The sequence below is a fragment of the Protomyctophum parallelum genome (genome assembly GCF_964188405.1).
Source record: "Protomyctophum parallelum genome assembly, chromosome: 9".
Taxonomy (NCBI): domain Eukaryota; kingdom Metazoa; phylum Chordata; class Actinopteri; order Myctophiformes; family Myctophidae; genus Protomyctophum; species Protomyctophum parallelum.
Window position 1 is genome coordinate 26,305,047 of NC_139706.1, and position 24,456 is coordinate 26,329,502.

Consider the following 24,456-nt stretch of genomic DNA (forward strand, 5'->3'; position numbering starts at 1 on the left):
GTGGCCGAATTTGTCATTGCAGCTCGAGCCAGCGCTGCTCCGTTGACTATCATTGCGCACGTTCATGTGTTTGAGGCCATGACACGTGAACGAATGTTTCATACGTGAACGCGCACAAACGGCACAATGATAGTCAACGGCAGCGCGTTCATGTGTTTGAGGCAAATCCATCCCAGAATGCACTCTGTTCCTACCAGGAAGGAGGAGTGAAATCGCCTCATGCGCTTTTGAGCAACTTAATGCAAGTGGATGGGAGGAGAACTCGGGTGTCTTCTCTATTCATATATAAGGTGAGATGTCTCTACTTTCGGGGTGAGTTATCCACTACTCCCAAAGAAACAGTGTGTGACAAGAGTGAACACTAGATGGCAGTAGAATAGAGTAGTCTTTTTATAGTTTACTGAATATTTCTACTTTCACAATATTATTATTATTATGAAAGCACTACCTAACAATAGATAGATGAACTGTCATTTGATTACCCTTTGAGCAACACAAAAGGGCAAATGTAGGAAAATGTAACAGTTTATTTGACGAAACACAACATCATCATAAAAATTATAGTACAGAAAATATAGAAAAGATTATTGTGACCAAAGGTCGCAGTTAACTATGGAATCGTGCATTTCCAGTCAGTGTATCACTCAAAATATAGTGCATATATAGTGCCCAGGTCTCGTGACACCTCACCCCTGCCCACTTTGACAGGCTGGGATGGCTTAGGGTCGACGACAGAGTACAGCATCTTGCAATGGGTCTGGTCCACAAGATTCGATACACCACCAAGATACCCATGTACCTGTCTAAATACTTCCTTAATGTAAACGAAGTCCACACCCACAACACCAGAGGGAGTGCAACAAACCATGTACAACCCAGATTCGGCACAAACAAGGGACTAAATTATTTTCGCTCCTATGCCACCAAAATGTGGAACGCCCTACCAACAGTCATTAAGACATGTGAATCCCTTGACTCCTTCAAAACCGCTCTCAAAGGGCACCTACGGATGGCTGCATTTCGAAACTGGCCTCTGTAAAATCTGAATCCCCCCCCCCCCCCCCCATTTTCACTGTATATTGTATCTTTTCCCTTTTTTGCTTCCCATATGATGAATTCCTGTTCTGTTCTTTACCTACAGAGAAATGTCTATTTGTATGTCTTTAAATGTTTTGATGAATTGAACAATGTGGACCCTGTTGTAAACAAGTGTAATGCTTAATTGGGTCGTCCACTAACAGTTGACAGTCTTTGCATTGAGTTTGTGCTTAAAATGTACTGTAAATTCTACAAACTGTTAATAAAGATTTCAATCAATCAATCAATGGAGATCCCTGATGTCATAGTAAATGCGATTTGCTGTCGCAATTAAGCCCATACATGGAGATCTCTCATGTCATCAATATTAGTATATGTCAGGACCTGTTCTGACATTCCATATGTTGATCCTTCCCCATCCATCCTTCCTCTTGGATGTCTCCCTTTTGACTGATCCCTGTCCATTTAAACTCTAGACGGGCCTGCCCCAAAGTTATTTGTTTAGCCGTGCCCGGCAGCCGGAAGTAAAAATATTTCTCTTCAGCAGCATTGGTCAATATTCAGTAGACTAACATAAGCCCTTTATCAGCATTACTGACATGCTATTTGTAGATGTAGCCTACTGTAGCCTAATAGACTGACTATAAAGATATGCTTTTCATAATGTAAACTTATTTGATTTGTTTATCACGTGATGAGCCATGCATGCTTTGTCATTGGCATGATTAAATAAAGAAATGTGCTACCACTGTCATAGTCTGCTCTCTGTGTATGATTGCATAACACTGTTGCCTGCGGGCTGCTTGGACTCAATAAGGGGCATACAGTGAAACATGTTCTGTACACTAAAATACACAACTTTGACTATTATGGGTTATAATGTATAATATAACCCATACTACTCCCACTACTCCCTCTCCAGACCTATTATTGTTTGAATTACATTTTGGCACTAGCTGGTTCTCAAGTCTCAACCCACAGTATTTCTGTCAATTAAAGGTTGCCTTTTCTTAAAGGCTTCAGGGGAAAGCTGTCATGGTGATGATCAATACAATTCAAGCACAAAGGTTCCTTCCAGTCACCATGATGTTAGGAGTAAGGCACGTACTTGTTTTTGGACACAAACACAACAATGTTTCACCTTTCTGCTACTACAGAGATACAACCATGGCATATAAAGCTGTTCTTATGGTGTTAAAACTCTGTTGGTTTCATTCTCAATAATTCAGGGCCGTAAAGCCAAATGCATATAACTTTCTCACAAGTCAAAGAGAATACTGATTTTCAGCTGAAATGTTTATGTGATGCAGCGTCAAGTTTGCATGATAATAATACACTAGTATCGGTGATAAAAAGAAAAACAAAGAATCATATACCAGGACAAAAGCTTGGGTTCTCAGCCTTTGACGCCTGTGTGAAAGCTGAACTATTACAAAAGAACCTCTGTGAAGTTACAATGAAACTGAAGAGCATCGTGTTACATTTCCCTCTGAAATTAGATGCTATTTTGTTACTGAGATCTTCTTTACAAATTCCATCTTTGCAAATTATAAATTATATCCTAGGCTAGTTGTCCATATGGGTTACCATTTGTAATGGTAAAAGGAAAAGAAAATTGGGCCTGAGACATTGTATCAGAATGGTACTGTATATTATACAGTATACTGACAGCATAGAATAGATTGTCACATTATTTATAGCGCACACACGTGCGCGCACGCAGGCAGGCAGTGGCACGCAGGCAGGCAGGCACGTACGCACACTCACACACATTGGCAATTTATGTAGAAAGTTTTCACCTATGAAAGATCATTTTATTTAGTGGTGGGATGAGCCTGAGGATGTTTTCTTTCCTTGAAGCATATACCCTACCATCCCCAAGTGGTGTATGGATGTACTGCAAGCTATGAACTCAACAGAGCCAGCTCCTTATGGTCTTTTCTTCACATGAGGTTTTGCTGTCATCTGGTGGTGTGTCATTATCCTGTGGCGATAGTAGATACATTGTGGCCAATATTTGGGCCTCTGTCATCCTTTCGATGACCCTCTCACCCAGCTGCCCTCATTTGGAGCTCACACATATAAGAATAATAAGATTATGGATAGATGAATTGTTTAGTGAGCCCGCCTAGGACTACAGAGGTCCCAGGTACAATTCTTTCTCAGGTACTTATTAAGATAAGATGGATAAGATGGGGAAAAAACTGGTGAATTCCCGCTTCGGGGTCATGCCTATGTTCCCTCAGCCCTATGTTCCCCCATTATATCGGTCGGCCTCATGGTGGCGCTATAACAGCCCACGTTTTGATTTATAACTCTTGAACCATAGGTTCGTTGTCACCAAGCATCTAAATCAAGGAAGCAGGCACAGCTGCAATTCATCTTAATTGTCTCTGAGCATTATATCAGGTGCACTGTCTGGGAAGAACCTGTTAAACAAGAGAATAGCACTCACGGAACTGTCCTTAAAGGAACTTTATTGTTTCCATAGGTTTTTAATCTGAGCATTTCCCAGAGTATAATTGTTCAGTGTTCCTTGTATATATATTTTTTACCTTCCTTGTCTGGTTAAATTTGGTAATGTCTAAAAACTAAAGTCTGAGTCACACTTGTTGTTCACAGCACACACCTGACAAAAGACCATTGATATGAAATATTGAGACTGTGCATGACCAAGACATCTCCCTTCAGGAAGGGTATGGGTATTTGTGATTGCCGGAGCTAAAGGAAAGCCTATTACTAAAGTACGGCTTTCCCGGTGGATTGTGGAGGCCATCCAACTGGCTTATGCCAGTACAGGGTTGCAGCCTCCTGAAGGCCTGAGGACATAAAATTGTGTTGCAGATTAAACTTTTTCATAGATAGCTTCATAGACTTGAAGTTTGATTACTTTGTCCCCTTGGCTTAAACCCTCAATACTTAGAGACTTGACCTTTGACTCTGTACTTGATCTGCTCTTTTTTCCTTTTACACCAAAGCTCTTTCTTCTCTGAAAATAGCCCATCTACAAGAGAGGCGTTGTGAGATTGTAGATCGGCTATCGTTTAAGCTTCAAATAGCTCAGAATAAAGCTGCAAGGCTTGCACTGCACTGTTGGATGTGAGGCAGAGGGTAGTGTACTGAGACTGAGAGATGGCTCTGTAGAGGAGAGGTTGGAAATGGAATGCAATTTAGTGAGTTACTTATGAATTTTTGTCATAGTAAACAACCAGTTTGTCTGTTTGTCACAAATACATTATGTGAGATCATCGTCACGCTACCAGGCAGGCGTCACATGGTTAAACAAAAACCCAGAACAAATGCGGTATGCAGAACTGAGATAAGGCTAGTTTTCAATATCTATCTAGAAATGCACCACGTCTCTGTCTGTATATGTACGTACGTGTGTACGGCTGTAATGCACGTAACTTGAGAACCGTTCGTCACACCGACTTCAAATTTGAAACATGCATTTCACACCCCCACAGGGAGTGCAGTGCCCAGTGTCTGTCGAGTCGGTCGGACCCACGGTTGTCCAGTACTGCCATAAAAGGCCTCTGCCAGGGCTCTGGAGAGGGCCCCTGCCACTTTGCCCAGGGTCCAAATATGGAGCTGGCCTGTTCTGACATCACAACACTCCATATTTGGGCATGCCTGACACAGAACTCCATAGGAATAAAGGGACACAGAGAGACAGATACAGAAATTTCCATATATGGGCATAAAAGGGACACAGACAGATGGGTGGACCGGGTACTCTGACACAGGTATTGCATAGCCGGGTGGGGCATGGATCTCCAACTTCCATCGTTACCGACTCAGTGCTCTACAGCCGGTCACCGGTCTAGTAACCCTAATTTTTAACTGACTAATTTTATCTTAACTGAATAATCATGGAATGTAATTTAATCAAATCAAATCAAACTTTATTTATAAAGCACATTTACAAAGACCAAGGGTCAACCAAAGTGCTGTACAGGATCAGGTAAAAGAAAAATAAGACAAAAATAGCAAGGTATAACAACACAAACAAGAGCAACAAATTACACATGTTGTAGTACAATAGAGCAAAACCAAAAATTAGAATTAAGAATCAAATGCCATGGAGAAAAAAATAGTTTTAAGAGAGGACTTGAAAGCTCCCAAGGAGCGAGCAGACCTAATCCGCAAGGGCAGACTGTTCCAGATGCATGGATTGTCATGCTTCGTTTTTAGTTTTTTACTTGACTTTTGTCTTGAAATGTTTTTACTAGCAAGACTGTACATAATTTTATTGTGTTGTGTTATATATCTCATCTATAAATGCACCATGTCTCTGTACGTCTGTCTGTACATGCGTACGGCTGTAATGCACGTAACTCGAGAACCATTCGCCCCACCGACTTCAAATTCGACACACGCGTTCCATAGTTTTACTGAGGTTACGTTTAGGAATATCTGGTGGCGACCATTCCGAGATGACCGGATTTGACCCGGGGTGTGCATGTTTTGGCGCGAGCATATTATGCATGCAGACACAAGATTGTAAACTCAATATCAAAAATGCTTGAGTCTATGACAAAAACATTTTATTGAACATTATAAACTTTCAAGATTAAGCAAAAACAATCATTCATTACTTATTTCAACAATCCAGAACATGGGGCGTATTACATTTCAACACAGGATAACTGGTGGTCACAGTCGGATGCATTTGGCTTCACATTGCTTTCAATTATAAAAACGTGTTCAGTTTTGGGTAAATATACAAAAAGATATGCTGGCTGTGAGTAGTCATACCTTGTTTAAGAGAAAAAGGAAAATAATTTCGAAGCCAATATATTTTTGAATTCTATTTGGAGTAAAACTCGTCATTTTTGAAAGGCACTTGGTACAATAAGGCCACTGCAACACACACATTCTTTGTTATGCTAAATTGATAAAATAAAACATTTCGGTGTAAATGAAATGTACTGATTCTCAGATTTTAAATTATTTCAGTACTCAACATTTATGGAATGTATGAAATGTATAAGAAATGCAATTCATAATCATCCATTTCCAAATTACTCTAAAAAAGGACAAAAATAAAGGAATTACATTTGATCAAAAGTACTGATTGTACTGCTAGTTATTTCAGTATATCACCCTCCTGGCTGCATAATCCATGAAACAATTAGATGGTAACTGGCAGTTAGAACACCTTTGTCCAGCACATATTCAATTATCATTGAGACAAATCTATAGCAATTGTAAATTGCATTTATAAATGTCTATTGTGTATTAGTTGAATGTGTCCAAACAGCATGTATTTTCTGTTACTTTGTCAGAACTAATAATGCGTTATAAAGAGACAGATCAGTTAAGGACATACAGTACCACAGTCCCTCTTCCACTGGCTGTAGCTTGTTCTACCAAGTTGTTGCAAGCGAGTGGCTGTTTTTGTGTACAGTGACACAAGGAAGCAATGTTGGCATGAGAATAACAGTATCAGTCTGAACAGACCAAAGGAAACAAAAAAAGCATCTCCAAAAATACATTATGGCAATGTCTGTAAAGGTCCATTCAGTCATTTAGAAACTTTGTGTTGTTATTGCCGGCTCCATTCCGTACCACATGGGCCTTGCTCCTTGGGAAAAAGTCAGCTCGTAGCAGACGGTAGAAGTAGATTAGGATCATTGTGTTCATCATCATCATGGTACAAAATAAGTAACCACCATGGTCCAACCAGGAGTAATTGTGAATGATATACCAGGTTAGGTAGAACTGAGCACTCAGACGGAAGAAAACATAGGTAAAGAGGTTGAGTCCTTTGTTGAATCGGTACACAGGAGAGGACTGCGCCCCTGCTAGCTTAAACAGCAGTCTCAGGTGCAGGGTGACACTGTTGACTTCTACAAAGAGAGCTATTACAGTACCTGCCACATACCGATGCATGTAGAGAGTATACAGGAAGCACCAGAGCACCTACATGGTGAAAAGGGAAAGAGACATGAAATGAAGAGTTAGGTATAACATAAGCAAATATGCATGACAGGAAAAACATTTACTTTAGTGAAATATGAATACAAAAGTGCTTTAAAATATTAACTGTGAAAACTCAAAACCAGCAATGCAACCACCATAATGCTGTTGAAAAGACAATAAGGCCAGTGCATATTATGCATATTACCAATGCATGGTGCACTAAGAATTCCCATGATGCTTTTATGTGTCCAGTTAAGATAATGTCACCAGCGTCTTGCAAAAAGTATCCTGCAAGCAGAAGAAACAAATAAATATATTAGTCATATTTCTCACTGGTGTGTACTATGATAGATTAATTCAGTACAATAATAAAAGATGATGTAATCACAATTTGCACTTTTTTTTAGCTTAACCAATCACACAACTACAGCACTGCTTAACAGATGATTGCTAAATTGTTGGCATGCCTGTGGGTCATTCTTCATCATCCCTTCCTGTGCTACAAGATTATTAACACAATTGATTTGACAGTATACTGTAAGTCTCTCCAATGTGAGCAGCATGTACTGTACCATTCAACCAGGACACTCGACAGACAAACAAGCCATTATGATTATCAGCAATCTGATCTCCACTATCTGACATGGTTTGTCCCTGTGGAAATAATGTTTGTTTGATGTTGTTATGGTATTATCTCCACAGATTTGTGTCTTCATGGTTACAAACAGATGCTCATAAATCTCACACACACACACACACACACCCCCCGAGTTGCCCAACCAGATGCTATGCTTCTGCTTGGCGCGTCGTGAATCTAGGGGGACGCATTCTACCATACCGTATCTGTGCGGGACTCGGAACCGGGTCTGGTTTGCTGCATTCCGTAATTTCGCTGCATTCCGCATGGTTTAATAAAAACATTTTTATCCAAGCTGTTTTTTCCGCCATAGGCTTTCAACTATCGGTTGGGAGGTGTGTTGCACTCCGATACAATGGGTGTGTTCGATACAGTCACACTGACCGCACTGCCAATACAAACTAATAGGCGAGTGCGCTCCTGGTGTGCAACTGTGGATTTTCCGAATGCACCCCGTTTGAGAAAAATAGCCGGGGCGCTCGGATAAAAATGCTTTTTATTAAACAACACAGCAAAACTCTAACGGAATGCAGCAAAGTTCTAACATCCGTGGCGAGTACTTTATTTATGAAATCTGAACATTTATGCATATGTTTGTCTGTAAATGTAGCGGTCCCAAAAAACAGGCGTTAGTTGCTGCATGACTGTCATGATTATGAGTATCAGTCATGTTTCAGGGCTAAGTCCGACCCAAGGCACCCAACCCATGCTCAACAAAATATGTGACCAAGTTGAAACAATAGTTGTATAATTTCTAATAAATTTATTTTTGCTGTAGCCTAGTAATCATGCTAGGGGATCACATTATAAGTAGAAATTCTACTGGCCGCTCTTTTATCATTGTACATCATCATGACGTAAAATAGACACAGTCCATTTGCTCAGATACTTTGAGGTAAAATTCTCCATTCATTGTCAATTGGAATTTAATGTTTGTGTAGGACAAAGTTTGTGGACAAACGCTGGCTATAGGAGGGGCTAGCAGCCCTCAATATATAGGAACCGCTAAGAGAACTGTTAGGAACCGGACTCATTAAGAGGGACCCGGAACCGTTAAAATCCTAACGAGACCCAACACTTCCCCGCACCGTGGTACCCCGTGCTACGATCAAAACCCCACTGCATATGGGCAATTGGGCATATAGCGGTCAGATATGTTGCTCTGGACAACTGAATCTCTCTGTCAGTCCTGGTCCTTTTTATGCTCATACTGTATATGGAGATCAGTGATCTTATCAGTAGATGTCCATGCCCCCATTTGTGCCCATATATGGAGCCGACTGATTTGTTTGTGGCAGATGCTATGACGACACATTGAATTTAGACAACAAATGCCATATTTGGCCATAGCTGCATTGGGAACTCCTTATATGTTATGGCTGAATGAGACAGACATCAGAGGCCCGCTCACACTCACACTGCCAAGACATCTTCAAGGTTGACATTTTGTGCATGAGTCTCGCATAAAAGTTTCAATCTGGGACTATTTTAATTAATATACCCTTAGTTCTCTACAGCTACTTTTTTGGCATCTAACTACTTCCACATACTTTGTGCTAGAAATATAGTATTAGACCATCAGATGCTTGGCACAGGCACTCACGAGCTGTCTGCATACTTGACTTGACAATGACATTCGCAGATTGGACTCTGCGCCACCATCTTTATTGTAGTTAAGACATTGCTGCAATTACCTCTCTCCATAGGGAGAGTGAGACAATGGACGTACATTTTTTTTATCTAGCTTAGCTTAGCGTATAAAGGAACCCAAAGTAAACAAGCCCAATATAGGCTTGTATTAAACTGTTCTTTCCTGTGCTTTTTTTCTGCAAACTGTTAAAAGTATTCAATCAATCAATTTCTGACAAGAAACAAAATGTTATTTGAAAGATCACGGTCCTTAATGGTATGACCAATGGTATGACCATTTTTGTACACATTGTGTACAAAAAAAGTAATTGCATGTTTTTCGTTTTCCTTTCAGTAAAATGTTGTTCATGACCTGGACACTGACCTGATGAGACACAGATGAGTAGGTAGGCCCCAGGAGTGTAGTAAGAGTGGATGTTTTGCAGCAACTCTGGCCAAATCAACACACTGGAGAGGGGACACATTATCAGTACAGTACATGGGTTTATTTCCTTCACACTGTTCACCATTGTATCCATTATAGTTGTTGTGTGAACTCTGCCATCCACTTGACTTAAAATGTTTGTCCTTACTCATAATGGAGGGATGGGGCACCTAAAGTAATCTATTATTTTAGTTCCTACATGTGGCCTTGTAGGGCCTTGAACATGTACCGTGTGTGTGTGTGTGTGTGTGTGTATTCCGATGTTACTTTACATAAGTCATTATGAAAATTAAACATTTTTATTACCCTGTGCCTAACTGCCTATAATGCCCCAGTAACCATCAAATAAAGCTTGGCTCTAGATGAAAGAAAGTCTCCACCCCATCCAATCTACAGAAAATCGTTTTTCTAAATTATTTCACAACAGAGCTCTCAACAGGTTTGTCCTGTTCTGCCCGCTTCCTGCCTGAACAACATGATCAGGGTTATGATTTAAACGAGTATAGCCTTCAACCTCCTCTGGGGCTAAAGACACCAAAACTGGGTAAACATAGTCATAGTAATGTGTGCTACTTAAACGTAAAATAAAGAAAGAAAATCCTTGTAAGTTATGCATTTAAAATGTTTTGGTGTGTCCCTCTTGGCGGGAGTCTCGTGGAAGCTACCTTTCATTACACAACAAATGTTTGCATTGCTCACATGTTGAGTAACATTTATTAGGCCTGCAGCCACTGTTTGAATTTGGGGTGTTGCCTATGATCCTACCTTCTTTTTAATCCTCAGGAGTTGGCCAGAACACACCATAATCATAATACATTGTAAACTAAACTGAAATGAAACTCAACAAGTAGCTTACAATGCAATGCATATCCCCTCCCTGCTCCCTGTCTGAACAAGCTCTAGCTCCTTCCCTGCCGCCATGGACTGTCATCACGGCTCCACACACACACACCCTACCCATGGCTACAATACACATCATGTGGATCCACTGTGAATGAACAATGGTGTCCCAGTGTACTTACCAGCTCACAGCCCATGTCCCAGTGAGCAGGGAATGTATCAGGGAAACGGACAGATTTCTCCACTTCCACAGGCGAAATTCATCCTGTTGCACTAGTTTGGGCACCGGGAGGTTCTGAAGCAGCCGGTGTGCCACCCTAAACAGCAGCGCACATACCACAACCGACAGGCCGGGCCGGTTCTGCAGTACAGGAAGCAGGGCCTCCATCCTCTCCTCCCACTTTCTTTTTCACACTACCGTTCTGCTGTTGTTTCTCTTCTTGCTTTCTTTGGTCCGTGTGTGACTATTTAACACTTCTATCTGGAACTCCTGTCACTTTTCGAAGGCTGGTTCACAGAGAGTAGGCTACGCTTGATGGAAGTCTTAACTGTTTGGATCCAGGGGTTTGTCAAGGGTGGGGGTTGCTGCCTGGCCCTCTCCACCCCTCTCTCTCAATCACTGTCTCTCGTAGCCTACTCCTCCTTTCACTGGGCTAGTCTCCAACAGATTATGGCTTTTCTCACTTCTCCAACTTCTCTCTCCACTGCTTCCAGGGGCTCTCAGGATCAACTCATTCCGGCGTGGTTAGCCTTGATGATCACGCATGCCTTCCTTCCTCCTTTCATTTGGAGCGTGTTGCTGCTCACTCAGCCTGCTGCTAGACAACTGTGGCTGAACTACTGTAGTAGGGGGAGTGGTACAGAGGTGCTGTGGGCGGTGGCCCGCTTGAAGACAGCCAGAGGAGGTGTCATTTTACTGAAAACAACAAATCACATCTGACAAATAGAATCTGATGTTGTGGTAAGTATATCAATACTTATACACGCCCATATTATTATTATCAAACAACATTGATTGTGTACATCCAGTAATGTTCTATTGTGATACCTCCATTACATTTTAAGTTTAAAATGTTTAAGTTTAAGTTTAGGCCTATTTTCGAAATTGTATTGGTCATAAATTGGCAGTGACAAATGGTAAATACGAATGACATCAAAATGTTTAGATGGACAACGCTCTCTTTCTTTAGATCAAAGACATATTCCAACTTCAGCATAAACACTGACAGCACACAAGTTCAACTCACTCCAGAGTCCCCACTCCCCATAGCTGGCCTCTGGTCGTAAAGAGAGGGAGGATACAACTACTAGGCCTACTGCTACTCCTAGCCTATAATAATAATAATAATAATCTAACTATAAATGCTATGCCCAGTGTCAAGTCGGTCGGACCCACAGTTGTCCAGACCCGCCACAAAAAGACAGCTGCCCGGGACAGGGCCCCTGTCCATGTCCATATATGGAGCTGGCCTGTTCTGACATCACACCACCCCATATTTGGGCATACTTGTACATATTAGGCTACATTTTCGATATAATTCATAATTCCTTTATATTAAATTAGTCTAGTAGCCAGAATGTGAACCCGGACATGTTGAGTACACCAACGTTTTATGTTAGAAATGTTTAGTATGGGTCCCCAACATGTATGCTGAATGGTGAGAGCCTGCCTGGGGAATTGGGATTTGAGTGTTCCCAGTTGTTTCAGGTTCGATTACAGGCCTGCCCAAGTGTTGAGAAAGACAACTAACCACCTATCTGCTCTGCGGAGTCTGCGCCCCTTGCGGGCAGAAATCAGCTGGGTTGAGCTGAAACTGAATTTCAAAGGGTAACGGTAAAGCTGGCACAAACATTCTGAGCACTAGGGAAATGTGGGCACTTAGAGTTGGAGAAGAGTGGGCACTAGCGACATTTGGGCACAAGGAAGACCTGGAAGAGTAGGCACTTGGGAAATCTGGGCTCCAGGAAGATTGGGCACCTGAATTAGGTTTTTTTAGTTTTTTAACTTTACATACAGTAGCATGCTGCTTTGTTGTTTGTAAGTGGTATTTAACCCACAACTCAACGAACAAAGTGCAATAAAGTGCACAAGAGTGTATGTGTCGGCCTGGGCCATGGCTCAGCGGTCCAGGCACCTTGGTTGGTAATCCAGTCTGGCAGTGTGCTGAGGGTTCGACTCCTGATCCCGACGGCCTTACTGCATGTCTTCCCCCCCATCTCTCTCCCCATTTCCTGTCAGCCTACTGTCTGCCCCTCCATAAAAATATAAAATAAAGGCGAAAGCCACAAAAAAAGAAACATTAAAAAATAGTGTATTTGTCAAAAATAATAGTACTGTTAAAAATGGAACAAATTGAGAAAATGGTCAAATACGTTTTCATGGTGCCCATATTTCCCTAGTGCCCACTCTTCTCAACCCCAAAGTGTGCACTCTTCCTTGTATGCACATTTCCCTAGTGCCCAGTTTTTCTTGTGCCCACCTTTCCTGGTACCCAAACTTCTCAAAAAGATAGTGCCCGAATCCTCAGATGACCCTATAAGTGCCCACCTATCCTGTATCCTTTTCAAAATTAGGCCACCATTAAATAATTGATCATTTCAACTGTAAAGCTTTTATTTTGGAAAACAAGAGGCTGTTGCATGCGTTATATTTCTGATTACTTTCCTATTTGTATTATATTTTTGTTGTTAAATGAGGTGAGATGTCATGTTACATGTAACAAGTTATAAATCTCACCTGCAGGGGTGCCCAAACGTTTTTGACTTGAGAGCTACTTTTAAAATGACCAGCTTAACATGATCTACCAGTACCAACCCCCACAAATGATTTGACATCAGTGTCATTGCCATGTACCGGTAGGCTATGTTGTATCTTGTATCCATCCACAAACTAAAGTTGCTAAAATGCTGTTTGCCTTAAATCCTTTCAATCTACGGGCGTCTCTTCCAAAAGTAAAGTCTACAGCCCATCGCCCAGAGGGAAGTTCCGACAATGATTGGTTTTAGTCGGTGGCGGGTTAATACTAGGGAACAAACATTGTTTTCATAATATTATATATGATGATTTATTTTTTATTTTAATATATGCATATATATATATATATATATATATATATTATACCTTTTAATAGTCTCTGGTTCAATAAAACTCAAGTGATTGATTGAAGAATTTATTAACAGATTGGAGAATTACAGTAGCCTACATTTCAGGCACAACTCAATACAAAACTGTTAACTGTGGAGGACATAGATAAAGCATTACACTTGTTTACAATAGGGTCCACCATGTTCAATTCATCATAACATTTAGAGACGTAGCCTACAAGTACTGATATATCGATAGCTGTAAGAGATGGCTGTCGTGGCAACCGTTACTTATAAACTAGCGGTTGCCACGACAGCCAACCAGCCACTTACAGCCATCGCGGCCGTCCAACCCCCAGGCTATGGGATAGACTCAACTCATCCCAAATTCCTGAATGGAAAAATCCCAAACTGACTCAGCTGTCCCGACCCGACACAGACGCCTGCATTTTCCTTCATTTCCGTAGATCGTGTTTTTGCAACGTATCATCCGATTGTAAGTTCGCACTCTAGTACTCTATTATCTAATGTTGAATAAGACGCACAGCACAAGTATGCTTCTTAGTTATATCATACGAAATATAGGACAGGCTAGAATGATTGCTAGAAGACAGAATAGGAGACATTCTAACTTAGCTAATATATAGCCAAGCCAATTTATAAACTTGTGTTGACTTGTAATTGCGGTGGTTATATCTTCGGTTACTTATAAATGGAACCACACTAGCATTGTTGTTAATTTGTGGGCCAAAGCAACTTATAGCAATTAATTAACAGAGATTTCTTGAACAATAGGATTAAAATAGATCCGAGTGGATGATCATCATCTCTCAAGACAGATGACCAGTACCTGATTGGCTCTGCAACTGCATGTGGTCCTGCATTTATTTGTTCTCAGCTGCTGCCAGATACGCAGCACGCTCTCATTTAAATTAATTAAATTAAATTACATTTTAATGCAATACATTAAATTCTCTCTCCCCCACACAGTATAGGCTACTACATGTCTCTCTGATTAACAATTGCTTGAGGACCTCATGTCTGTACGTATCTCAGCTATGAGTGTACTTCCTCCAGTTCGAAGGGACCGAATCATTGCCCAACTTCCTCAGGTAAAGCATTTAATACCAAGCACCATACTGTCATGTGTTGACCCCTGGTGCTGTGCATGTGTCCACCGAGCAGCCCTCCAAATGCATTATAGCCTACTCTGTTTCTACTAGTGTTTCAGTAAAGAGGCTGCTCTTCACACCAAAGATGAATTCAACAACAAAATGAAGACTGCTTGTCAAGAGCAACGTACTGGCACAGTAGGGTGAGTTAAGAGGCCTTAAATGTGTCTCATAATAGAGAATGGTGACCTAGAGACGGATTACCTTTACAATAGTGTTGCATCGATATTGTGTAATTGGGTGGTTGTTTAATTTTACCATCTCACTTTTTCCTTGTGTAGCTTTAGAATTTCCAAGGTCATTGTTGTTGGTGACTTGGCTGTTGGGAAAACCTGCCTAATTAATAGGTAAGCAGAACTCAGATTCTGTCAAGTACTGTTCACACCAAGAATGATAACTCTAAATATTGTTTTACTGTTCTGCTAGCTCAAGTAAAAAGTACTATCACAAACTATAACAATGACAGTGATAAAATTATCCGAATTTACAGGACTTCATGTTCAACATGTTTATATAATATATATATTATTGTTATTTGCCTTTTTATTGATTAAATGGAGACGGCCATGAAACAAGGAGAGAGAGACGGGGAGTGACACACAGCAGAAAGAAAAAACTGGTGCGTTTCCTCTGGAAACTGCATTTTGTTTAAGGCAGTGGGTGCTCAGCTTTGAAAATAACTTGACTAATAAACCAACTAAATGGAAAAAGGTTCACTCCAAAATAAAAGATGAAAGACTGGCTCAGATGCAATTTCTCATGTTTATTTGAGAACGCTGATGCGTTTCGGCAGAGCCTTCTTCAGAGTAGACTAAAAAAGGCCACACAAAGGACACACAGCTTAGTTTGTCGGGATTGGGACTCAAACCTGCGATGCGCTGTCAGGCTTTCATTAGGATCCTAGTTTTTTACAGAAAATGATCGTTCATCAGTGTGGATGTTCACAATTTCAAGTACACACTGCCCCTATTCATTATGTTAAATAGAGAGACAAGTAAATGAAGAAATTACTTCAGGTGTGCGGGACTTTAAGATCTACCCTTTTTTTTAAATGATTTATACAATGTCCTTATATGGTATTTCATTGTTAGGTTTTGTAAGGATGCTTTTGATAAAAACTACAAGGCGACAATTGGTGTTGACTTTGAGATGGAGCGGTTTGAGGTGCTTGGAGTGCCCTTCAGTCTACAGTTGTAAGTTATCTTTGTTCTCTATTAAGTTCTCAAGTTCAGCATTATGTTTTATTTATACTCCATCGCACAATGGTGTGATATATGGCAAAAATACCAGATCAAAAAGCAACAGGTCGCAAAGCGACTTGTTGTGAGCATGTAGATTGGTTATTTTTGCCGTGCGACACCTACGTGGAAAGACGTATAAATTGGGCCAAATGCCTCTTGTGCTTTACAGGTGGGACACTGCAGGCCAAGAGAGATTCAAGTGCATTGCTTCTACATACTACAGAGGAGCCCAGGGTACCATATATCAAACCTTTTGTGTGAGCGAGTTTTAGAGCAAAAACAAATAAAATAATAGTATGAAAGATTATGACAGCAGTTCCAACACTGATGCCGCATTTTTCTGACTGAGAAGGAATTACAGGACAGGATTTTAAACGTATAAAAAGGGTTATAAGGGAAAATACTTTTCTGCATTTTACCCATCCTGGGTAAAGTGTGTTGCTCCAAATGATAGCACAGGGAGCAATTGGGGCTTCAGTGACTTGCTCAGGGACACCTCGCCATGGTGTGAACCCTAGAGGAACCAGGGATTGAACCAGCTAGGGACTTTCTTTCTATTTCCAGAAGGCTGCTCTACCTCCTGATCCTCTGCCACTGTTTGGACTATAATAAACTGGCTAGAGCATGTCCCTTTTATCAAGATTTGCAATGCATTGAAAAAATACTTTGCACTTGGACAACTAATCAACTATGGCTTTATATAACACAAATGTATAGATGCAATGTATCCTCACTTTAACAGTTGTTTGTTCTCTCATTGCAGCTGTGATTATTGTGTTTGATGTGAATGATGTGGCATCCTTAGGCCATACAAGGTAGGTTTTATGTCTTGAGAAAAAAACATTTTAGACTTTAAACACTTTTGTGCTCTTGGAGACACTTTTGTTGTTGTTGTTAACAGGCAGTGGCTTGAAGATGCTTTGAAAGAGAATGACCCCACCAGTGTTCAGCTTTTTCTGGTTGGCACAAAGAAAGACTTAAGTGTATGTATTGTGTATGCACACTATCCCAAAAATCAACAGAGGGAAAGCAGTATCGACCTGTGTATGCCTGTGGATTTCATTTGACACATTGTGCCGTTAAGTGATGGATAAATATGACTTAATTCTATTGGATTGGACAGTAGTTGCTAGTATCAAGTCAAAGTTTTCAAACTCAATTGCCACAGGAATGCATTTGCTCCTCCCTAACTAGACCCAAAGTATTTGTGGTAGAATGTCAGATGTTGGATACTTGGACAGTCCTCGTCCATGGCAATTCATACAATTTTCTTAAATTATGTGTGTTCAAGTTAGATATAATGCTTTTTACATGGAACACTTTCATTTTCTAGTCTGCTGCACAGTACTCTCAGATTGAACAGGATGCCATTAAAATGGCACAGGAAATCAAGGCAGAGTATTGGGCTCTGTCATCATTGACAGGTGAGGGAATGAGTCATATAGATATATTTCTCAGTGTATGATGTATCATAGAATACTTTAATTGATCTCTGGCAGTATAACAATATTTTTGCATGTTTTGTGTGGATCTAAATGGATGTCGGCTGTATTTAACCAGTGATCACAATGTTTCTTTTCATATTGATGAAGGAGAAAATGTCAAGGAGTTTTTCTTCCGTGTTGCATCATTGACATTTGAGGCAAACGTTATTGCTGAGTTAGAGAAAAGTGGAACGAGAAACATTGGGGACATTGTCAGTGAGTATACATATAATGCTTTCTGTTTTCTTGTAATTATTCAAACAATTAGACATAAGATTTGACACGAGTCTGATTCCAAACTTTTAATTTGCTTCAGGAATTAACAGCGGTCCAAGTCATCAGCAAGCTACATCAAAGAAGAAACAAGCAAACTGTTGTCAGTGAGAATGGATGTTAAATCCTTCAAAATGTTGGACTTTAAATCACAGGTACTTTACAGAAACGAGAACAAGCTCTGGAAAAACTGAATTCATAGCCACTTTCTGAGACATTGGGTTTTGCTGTAAAGTCTAGAGCAGCTGAGCAGGAAGAGTTTTTCCTGGCCCTCTGAGTGTTGAGCAATTGGATGTGGATTCCTGTGGTGTGGCTCATTTTAGGGCCTAGTCATGACACAGCCTTTAAAAGTTCCAATTTTCAAAATAAATCACTACATTGGTAGGCTACTGACAATACCTGACAATTGTGGATGTTTTCAAGTTGACATGCACATGTGGATGCGTTCTTATCCTAACTGTATTTCATTATATTGCAGTTTTACTTTTTTGCACAACAATGCTCTGTGACTAGCCTTATATTCTATTTTTTTCATGGTTGATTATGTTAATGTTCATTGTATTAAAATAAGACCATAGATGCCTCGTGTATACTAGCTAGTTCCAACATTGACAGTTTTAAATGTATTGTATGCTTTACAGATAATTCTTGAGTAATTTCTGGTTCTATTACTTTTGGTACATAAACAAGTGACAAACCTCAAATTATAGTAAATCTGACTAAGAAGTAAGAACTGTAATTAAAATGTATCTTTTCTATTTTTAAATGAATAAACTTTCATATAAATTATGTTCCAAATTTCCATGCAGTCTGATGTACATTCTATAAAGTGATCTTATTCTGAAAAATGCTCAAAGTCCAGCAAAGGAGGTCAAACTAGAAAAGGTGCCCCTCGGGGTCCCCAGCTAAATGATAGTAACCAAATGAACCCTTATGGGTCTAACTCAGAGTGTACAAATGGACACGTTGGTTCCATTTGTACACTCTGAGTTGGGGGACCCAGAGATAGAAATGTCATTAAATGGAGGTCCGTAGACTAATGCGTGTCAAACTGGGGGTCCTTGAAATTAAACGGGTTGAGAATCACTGCTAGAGCCGTCCCTGGCTCTAGCAGCCATCCCTGGCATATGTTTTCAAATGGGGGGGCGCCGGGCTAATTGGTGTCAATTTGGGGGTCCTTGACATGAAAAAGTTTGGGAACCACTGGTCTAGATATAGCAGTAGTATATAGTCATCATCATTGCCATCTAGTGGCTGTTATAAATCATGGCACATATCACATGTCAACATCCCTTTTTCTTTCAATATAACAAAATACTTTAAACATTTCTGTTGAAATTACACAACTCTTCTCTTCATCTTCCCTATCTACCTTATTTATATAGCACCTTTCATACATAAATGCAGCTCAAAGTGCTACACAGGACAACATAAAAATAGCAATAAAACACAAGCAAATAGTGATGATAAAACAATGGCAAAGAACAAAATAAAAGTACAAAAACATAGAAGAAAATAAAAAATAACATGCAGCAAATCAGTCAGGACAGAGTAGGAACGCAGATATTTTTTAGGCACTTCAAGCAGGCCAGCAGTGGTGGACCTGAGGGGGGCGGTTAGGAACATATCTAGGTAGGCACTAGGCAGTCACAGAGGTAAGAAGGTGCAAGACCATTTAGGGATTTATAAACAAGTAAAATAATTTTAAAATCAATCGGAAGAGCTCGGAAAACACAATAATTTTACTCTGTGCACAAGTACCGGTATGTAAGATGTAACAATAGATGGTCTGGTGTTGCTTGGAGCCTGTTAGGACACCTACTAGCTTCCTTTGTGACCATACCTAATATGGAGATGTTTGACCATTTGAGGGTGTCACTGACCAAGCCCACATCGACATATGTACTGTTAGTTAGTATAAAGACCCAATGAAATATCTGGTTGTGTGTGTGCCACTCTCCCAGGCCGGAGGGCCGCCTGATGCTGTTTTGTATTTTAGTATTATGAGTATTTATGCGGTGGAGAGAAGTCACTCTCCCTGGGTTAAAATATACCACAATAGCCCTCAGGACGGCCACCTGCCAGCATACAGTGGATAACATCCAAGTCTCCAGGTTTTTATAGCCACAAGTATTAACCACTTTAACCCTGACATCACCCCCCCTTCTTATTTTTTTGTAATAAGTTGCTTGTTTTAAAATGTGTAGCGCAGTGGTAGACACTATGGCACACCAGGAGTCCATTGGTATACATTTAGAGATAGGCGATTCTGGTAATATTATTGATCACTTGTTTTGCATGTCCGTAGCAAAATTAAAATATTGGTGGAAATGTCCATCACAAGCTTATTATAGGCTTATTTAAGTTAACAGTACAGTCTTACTATTGGAAATAATAAGAATTTGGTATATTATTTCCCAAACAATTAAAGACATCACTATGACAACTCGTTCAATGATTATAAAATATCAGACATTTTGAAGGTTGAAGCTTTTGAAGGAGTCTAGATGCTGTTGATCAATTTGGCTCTGAAGGTCTCCTGGGATGCAGTGAGAGTATTTGTAATTGTCCTTAATCCACTTTCCTCCCTCTGTGTTTTCAATGGCGACAGCAGCTACACCTGTAGTCCAGTCACCAGTGTGATAAAATAATAATCATTAACTTTAAAATAATGTGTGATTAAATATATAATAAAGTATGATTCACAAAGTCACTGGTTCATGTCACAAGCTGTTAGTTTAGAACTACTGACCTACAACTTTGGCTCCCTGCTTTTCGACGAGTTTAATCGCTGCTTTCATAGTCCCTCCAGTCTCTATCCATTGGTCAACTATTAGAACCCTGAGTCCTTCAGGAAAGGGAAACATGGTGTACTCATTTCTTTTGAACCTTTAATTCACAGTGCCCGCACTGGCAGGAGAGGGGCGATAAAACACTTCCAGTCCAACCAGCACTGGGGGGCATTATATCATAGGAAATCGTGGGAGAAACAATGAAGGACCACCATGATTCCATTTGAACTATTTATAAAATGTAGAAACAAAAAAGTAGAACCCATTTGATATTTTATAAGCTTGTCAGTCTTTGATGGCGTATCCCACCTTTCACAAATTTGCTATTGTCTAAACATTTACTAAATGCTGGGAGTGGGAACATTTTTACTATAGTGAGAAAATACGTCCACCCTTGCAACAATACAACTCACAATTAAAAAATTACAATTTAGGTATTTAGCAGATGCTCTTAATCAATAGTTAACAGTATGTGACAATTTACCTGGTTTTAACACATCCAGTCGTACTTCCAATGTCTTTTCTCTGCCCGAGTAGTCACAGTATTGCTGACTTTCAGTTTGTATACACAGGTGTCCAGCTTTGCGGATAGCCAGAAAGCCCTTTCCCAGCATGGTGGCAACAGAGGCTCCTGGAAGTAGCCGAGTAAGAAGTGTATTTAAAATTATGTACCGAAATCCACACATTGTCATGCTATGATACATAATATAAAAATATGATACATAACGAATGTCTAGTGTTATCAACAATAATATGACTTAAAGCTGCAATCTGTAACTTCCATGTGTTAGACTTAGAGAGTATAAATTATATGCCTGCTTGCTCAGGGGATATACTGATTTAGACTTTTAGGCAGTACCACTTGTCAACCAGTAGTGGTAATACTCTTCTATACCACATTATCTAAATGTCTCACTCAATAGAAGAGGCTCTGTTATTCTGACATTAACAGATTGGTAAACTAGTATTCACAAATAAGTTTTATAGTGTAGCAATGTATGTATATGTGTAACCATATGTGTAACCATGTCTCTGCCAGGGGGTTAGGTTTCCTGCTCTATCCATAGCATGGGTGTTTCTTTAAATAAACTTAGTGTGCACTTTTGCAAGAGACCCACTTCTAAGACCCCACAAAATACAATCTGCAGTACTGTAAGGTTACTATAGGTTATTACCAAGGATGAATCCCATTGCATCTATGCCAGCTACCAGGTCAATGGTGTCACTCTGAAATGGACTGAGCAGGTCTTTCACACAGTCTGCTAGACCCTGGGTCAAGTACAAAGCCAGTATGAATGCAAAAATATGAGATTGCGTCAATTTGCGTGGCACTGCATCTATGCATTACAGTCTAGGTTATAACTTATAATACTACAACCAAACTATTGTTCACAAAATGTGTTCACAGTGGCAAATATAGTTACACAATAAATGAAGAATGAATACAGAGATTGTTTGAAAAGATACCACAACCTGCCAACAATTAATTAATTCAAATACCTGGGAATTACAGTAGAGTCTTGATGGGTCTAACCAAGCAAACTTTGGTCCTTTTGTGTTGGGTGCCATTAGTGAAAGATACCATCCTTTAGTCCTGTCTGTTGGAACAGCCAGCGCGTCCATTCTCCAGCAACAGTTGTCTGCACAGTTGAGAGTGAGTGGTCTGGGGTCTGTACAGTGAATCAGCTTGCTACACATATCAGGTTCCAATGGTGGTGGTGGTTTAGGGGGGGATGCCCCTCCACACACACACACACACACACACACACACACACACACACACACACACACACACACACAAGCGTTGGAGAGGCTTTCCAGCACAAGTTTACCATCAAGCATAATGGATTCCACTGCTCAATTTATAGTGTGACATTCTGATGCAAATCCAACCAGTACATTACATGTTTCTGGGTCCAGAGACCCCAGTGCACCATAAATGACACAGGGAAGCACTATAGGAAGCACCAGATGACAGGGACGCACCCTAGGAACTAGGAAGTAACAATATGACAGGCATGCACCATAAGCACCATAGAAGACAGGGAAGATCTACAGTAAGCACTAACATGGAGGCACCATTATAAATGAAGACAATAAATGACAATGTTCACGACCCTGCTGGGATGGCAACATTATTATCAAAATGTGTCACTTTATTATCCCCAGGGCAAGGAGTGTTTCTATTTATATAGGGAGTAAAACCACTGAATTAAAATAATGTTTTGATATTTGCAGCTCTTAATACAAAGTAAGGAGAGCCAACTGTCTTAGCAGTTGTAGGCCTACTTGTAATTTTATATAGGCAGCCTTTTTGGTAACTAACCTGGAAAACTAAGAAAATGCAATGCATGACACTAAATTGGGTTTATATGATTAATATGGACTGTTTTCAATAGGTTTGAGTTACATTTACATAATAAAATAAAATAGTTTAGGCCCTATACAGCTTTTGTCATCAACTGTCACATATTTTTTTTATTTGGCAATTGGGGGGGGGGGGGGGGGGGGCTCTCAACCATCCCAGTAACGTAGAGAAGAAATATTGTGTCCCATTTTCATTAAATGGGCTGCAACCCGGGTTGCGCTCGTCACCACGTACATCTATAATGTTGCTTCAGTGTTCTGATAATAAATGAAATGGGTGGCCCATTTTAGTTTAGCACATTCATGTAAATTGAGCCAAAATATTTTATTTCAGACAAAATAAATGATGCGTAGCCCGCAGAGTTAGTTCAGTCAGACATACTCGAGGGGGTTCATGCCGTGCTCAAAGGCGCATACTATACTCAAGGGTTTAATATGCTGCATTACTATGTGGGTGTGGCAAGTCCCACACGTAATTCGCTGATGTGGCAGTCAACTGACCAATTGGGCGGGCTACTTAAGCTCACTGACTAGACTGCATGCTCTTCCTGCCTTCCTCCAAGAAAGCTCTTAGAAGGAAGTGAAGTGGTCACGTGACTGGGCTGCGCCATGACACTTTCATGGACACTTTCATGGGAGCCAAACTACACCCGGAAGTTTGGCAGAATGCATTGGAGTCAATGAGAGCTCAGTGACCAGCTCATGAACAAACATTATTTATGAATGGCTGAGACCTTTTGTAAAGTGATGCTTCTGGAAAATAAAATAATATATATAACACGTTATTTTAGGCTGTCTTATTTTTTGATGTGCATACTACTTAATGTGATTTATTTTTTCAAAGAGCAGAGAGCAGCCCAGGCAGAAAACTTACTATGTGCTCTTCTATAAATACCTCAATAAAAATAAATAGTTATTAAGTCGAAAAACAACCACAAAAAACGTGTGATATCACTTATGTCTTCTTTCATATTCCTGAACCAATTATATGACAAAGCTTGCAAACGTTCATGTATAATGTTTGTTATGAGCTGGTCCAGCCGGCTCCATTCACTGCCATGTATTCATTGCACTACTGGTGTGAGTTTGGCTCCCATGGAAGTGTCCATGAAAGTGTCATGGCGCAGCCCAGTCACGTGACCACTTCACTTCCTTCTAAGAGCTTCCTTGCCTTCCTCTGCATATGGTTCCTGGTTGTTATGTGATGTTTGCTCCCACCACCACCCCAGCACCACCAGTGGGCTCTATTATTTATGCTCCCCATGGGGTTTTTATTGTATATCTATCTCCCTGCTCTTAATGTTTTATGATGGTGTTCAATCGTGCCGAGCAGGGAGAAAATGCAGCAGAGCAGAACGCCAAGTCAAACATCATGGACAAAATCTGTAGGTGTACTGTGCAAAAACTTTTTTTGCACAAAGCGGCCTCCTGGTGGCGCTATAACAGGCCGTTCTGGAAAGTTTGGGGCAGAGGTTCATCGTTGGCATCCAGGGAGTGTGTGTGCAAAATTTGGCATCGACCGGGTTAAC

At 40.4% G+C, this 24,456-nt stretch overlaps 3 protein-coding genes across 3 annotated transcripts; 1 reads left to right on the top strand and 2 right to left on the bottom strand.

Annotated features, from left to right (window-relative positions):
• Window positions 1-5,563: 5,563 nt before the first annotated feature.
• tlcd1 (TLC domain containing 1) lies at window positions 5,564-11,333 on the bottom strand. Its single transcript, XM_083773406.1, has 4 exons — window positions 10,697-11,333; window positions 9,615-9,697; window positions 7,169-7,251; window positions 5,564-6,963 (listed from the first exon to the last, which is right to left on the bottom strand). Exons 1-4 carry the CDS (start codon window positions 10,900-10,902, stop codon window positions 6,562-6,564), a joined length of 774 nt encoding a protein of 257 aa, XP_083629532.1. The 5' UTR covers window positions 10,903-11,333; the 3' UTR covers window positions 5,564-6,561.
• A 2,663-nt stretch (window positions 11,334-13,996) lies between these two features.
• On the top strand, window positions 13,997-18,559 carry LOC310864699 (ras-related protein Rab-34-like). The gene is made up of 11 exons (XM_083773405.1): window positions 13,997-14,094; window positions 14,589-14,710; window positions 14,822-14,913; window positions 15,052-15,117; window positions 15,862-15,963; window positions 16,181-16,245; window positions 16,775-16,826; window positions 16,913-16,994; window positions 17,345-17,435; window positions 17,604-17,711; window positions 17,812-18,559. The coding sequence occupies exons 2-11, from the start codon at window positions 14,636-14,638 to the stop codon at window positions 17,877-17,879; spliced, it is 801 nt and encodes a 266-aa protein (XP_083629531.1). The 5' UTR covers window positions 13,997-14,094; window positions 14,589-14,635; the 3' UTR covers window positions 17,880-18,559.
• A 1,677-nt stretch (window positions 18,560-20,236) lies between these two features.
• Window positions 20,237-22,183, bottom strand: LOC310864504 (adenine phosphoribosyltransferase; the record flags this gene model as incomplete). The annotated part of the gene is made up of 5 exons (XM_083773192.1): window positions 20,237-20,388; window positions 20,521-20,616; window positions 21,045-21,191; window positions 21,736-21,829; window positions 22,061-22,183. The coding sequence occupies 5 exons, from the start codon at window positions 22,181-22,183 to the stop codon at window positions 20,237-20,239; spliced, it is 612 nt and encodes a 203-aa protein (XP_083629318.1).
• Window positions 22,184-24,456: the final 2,273 nt, after the last annotated feature.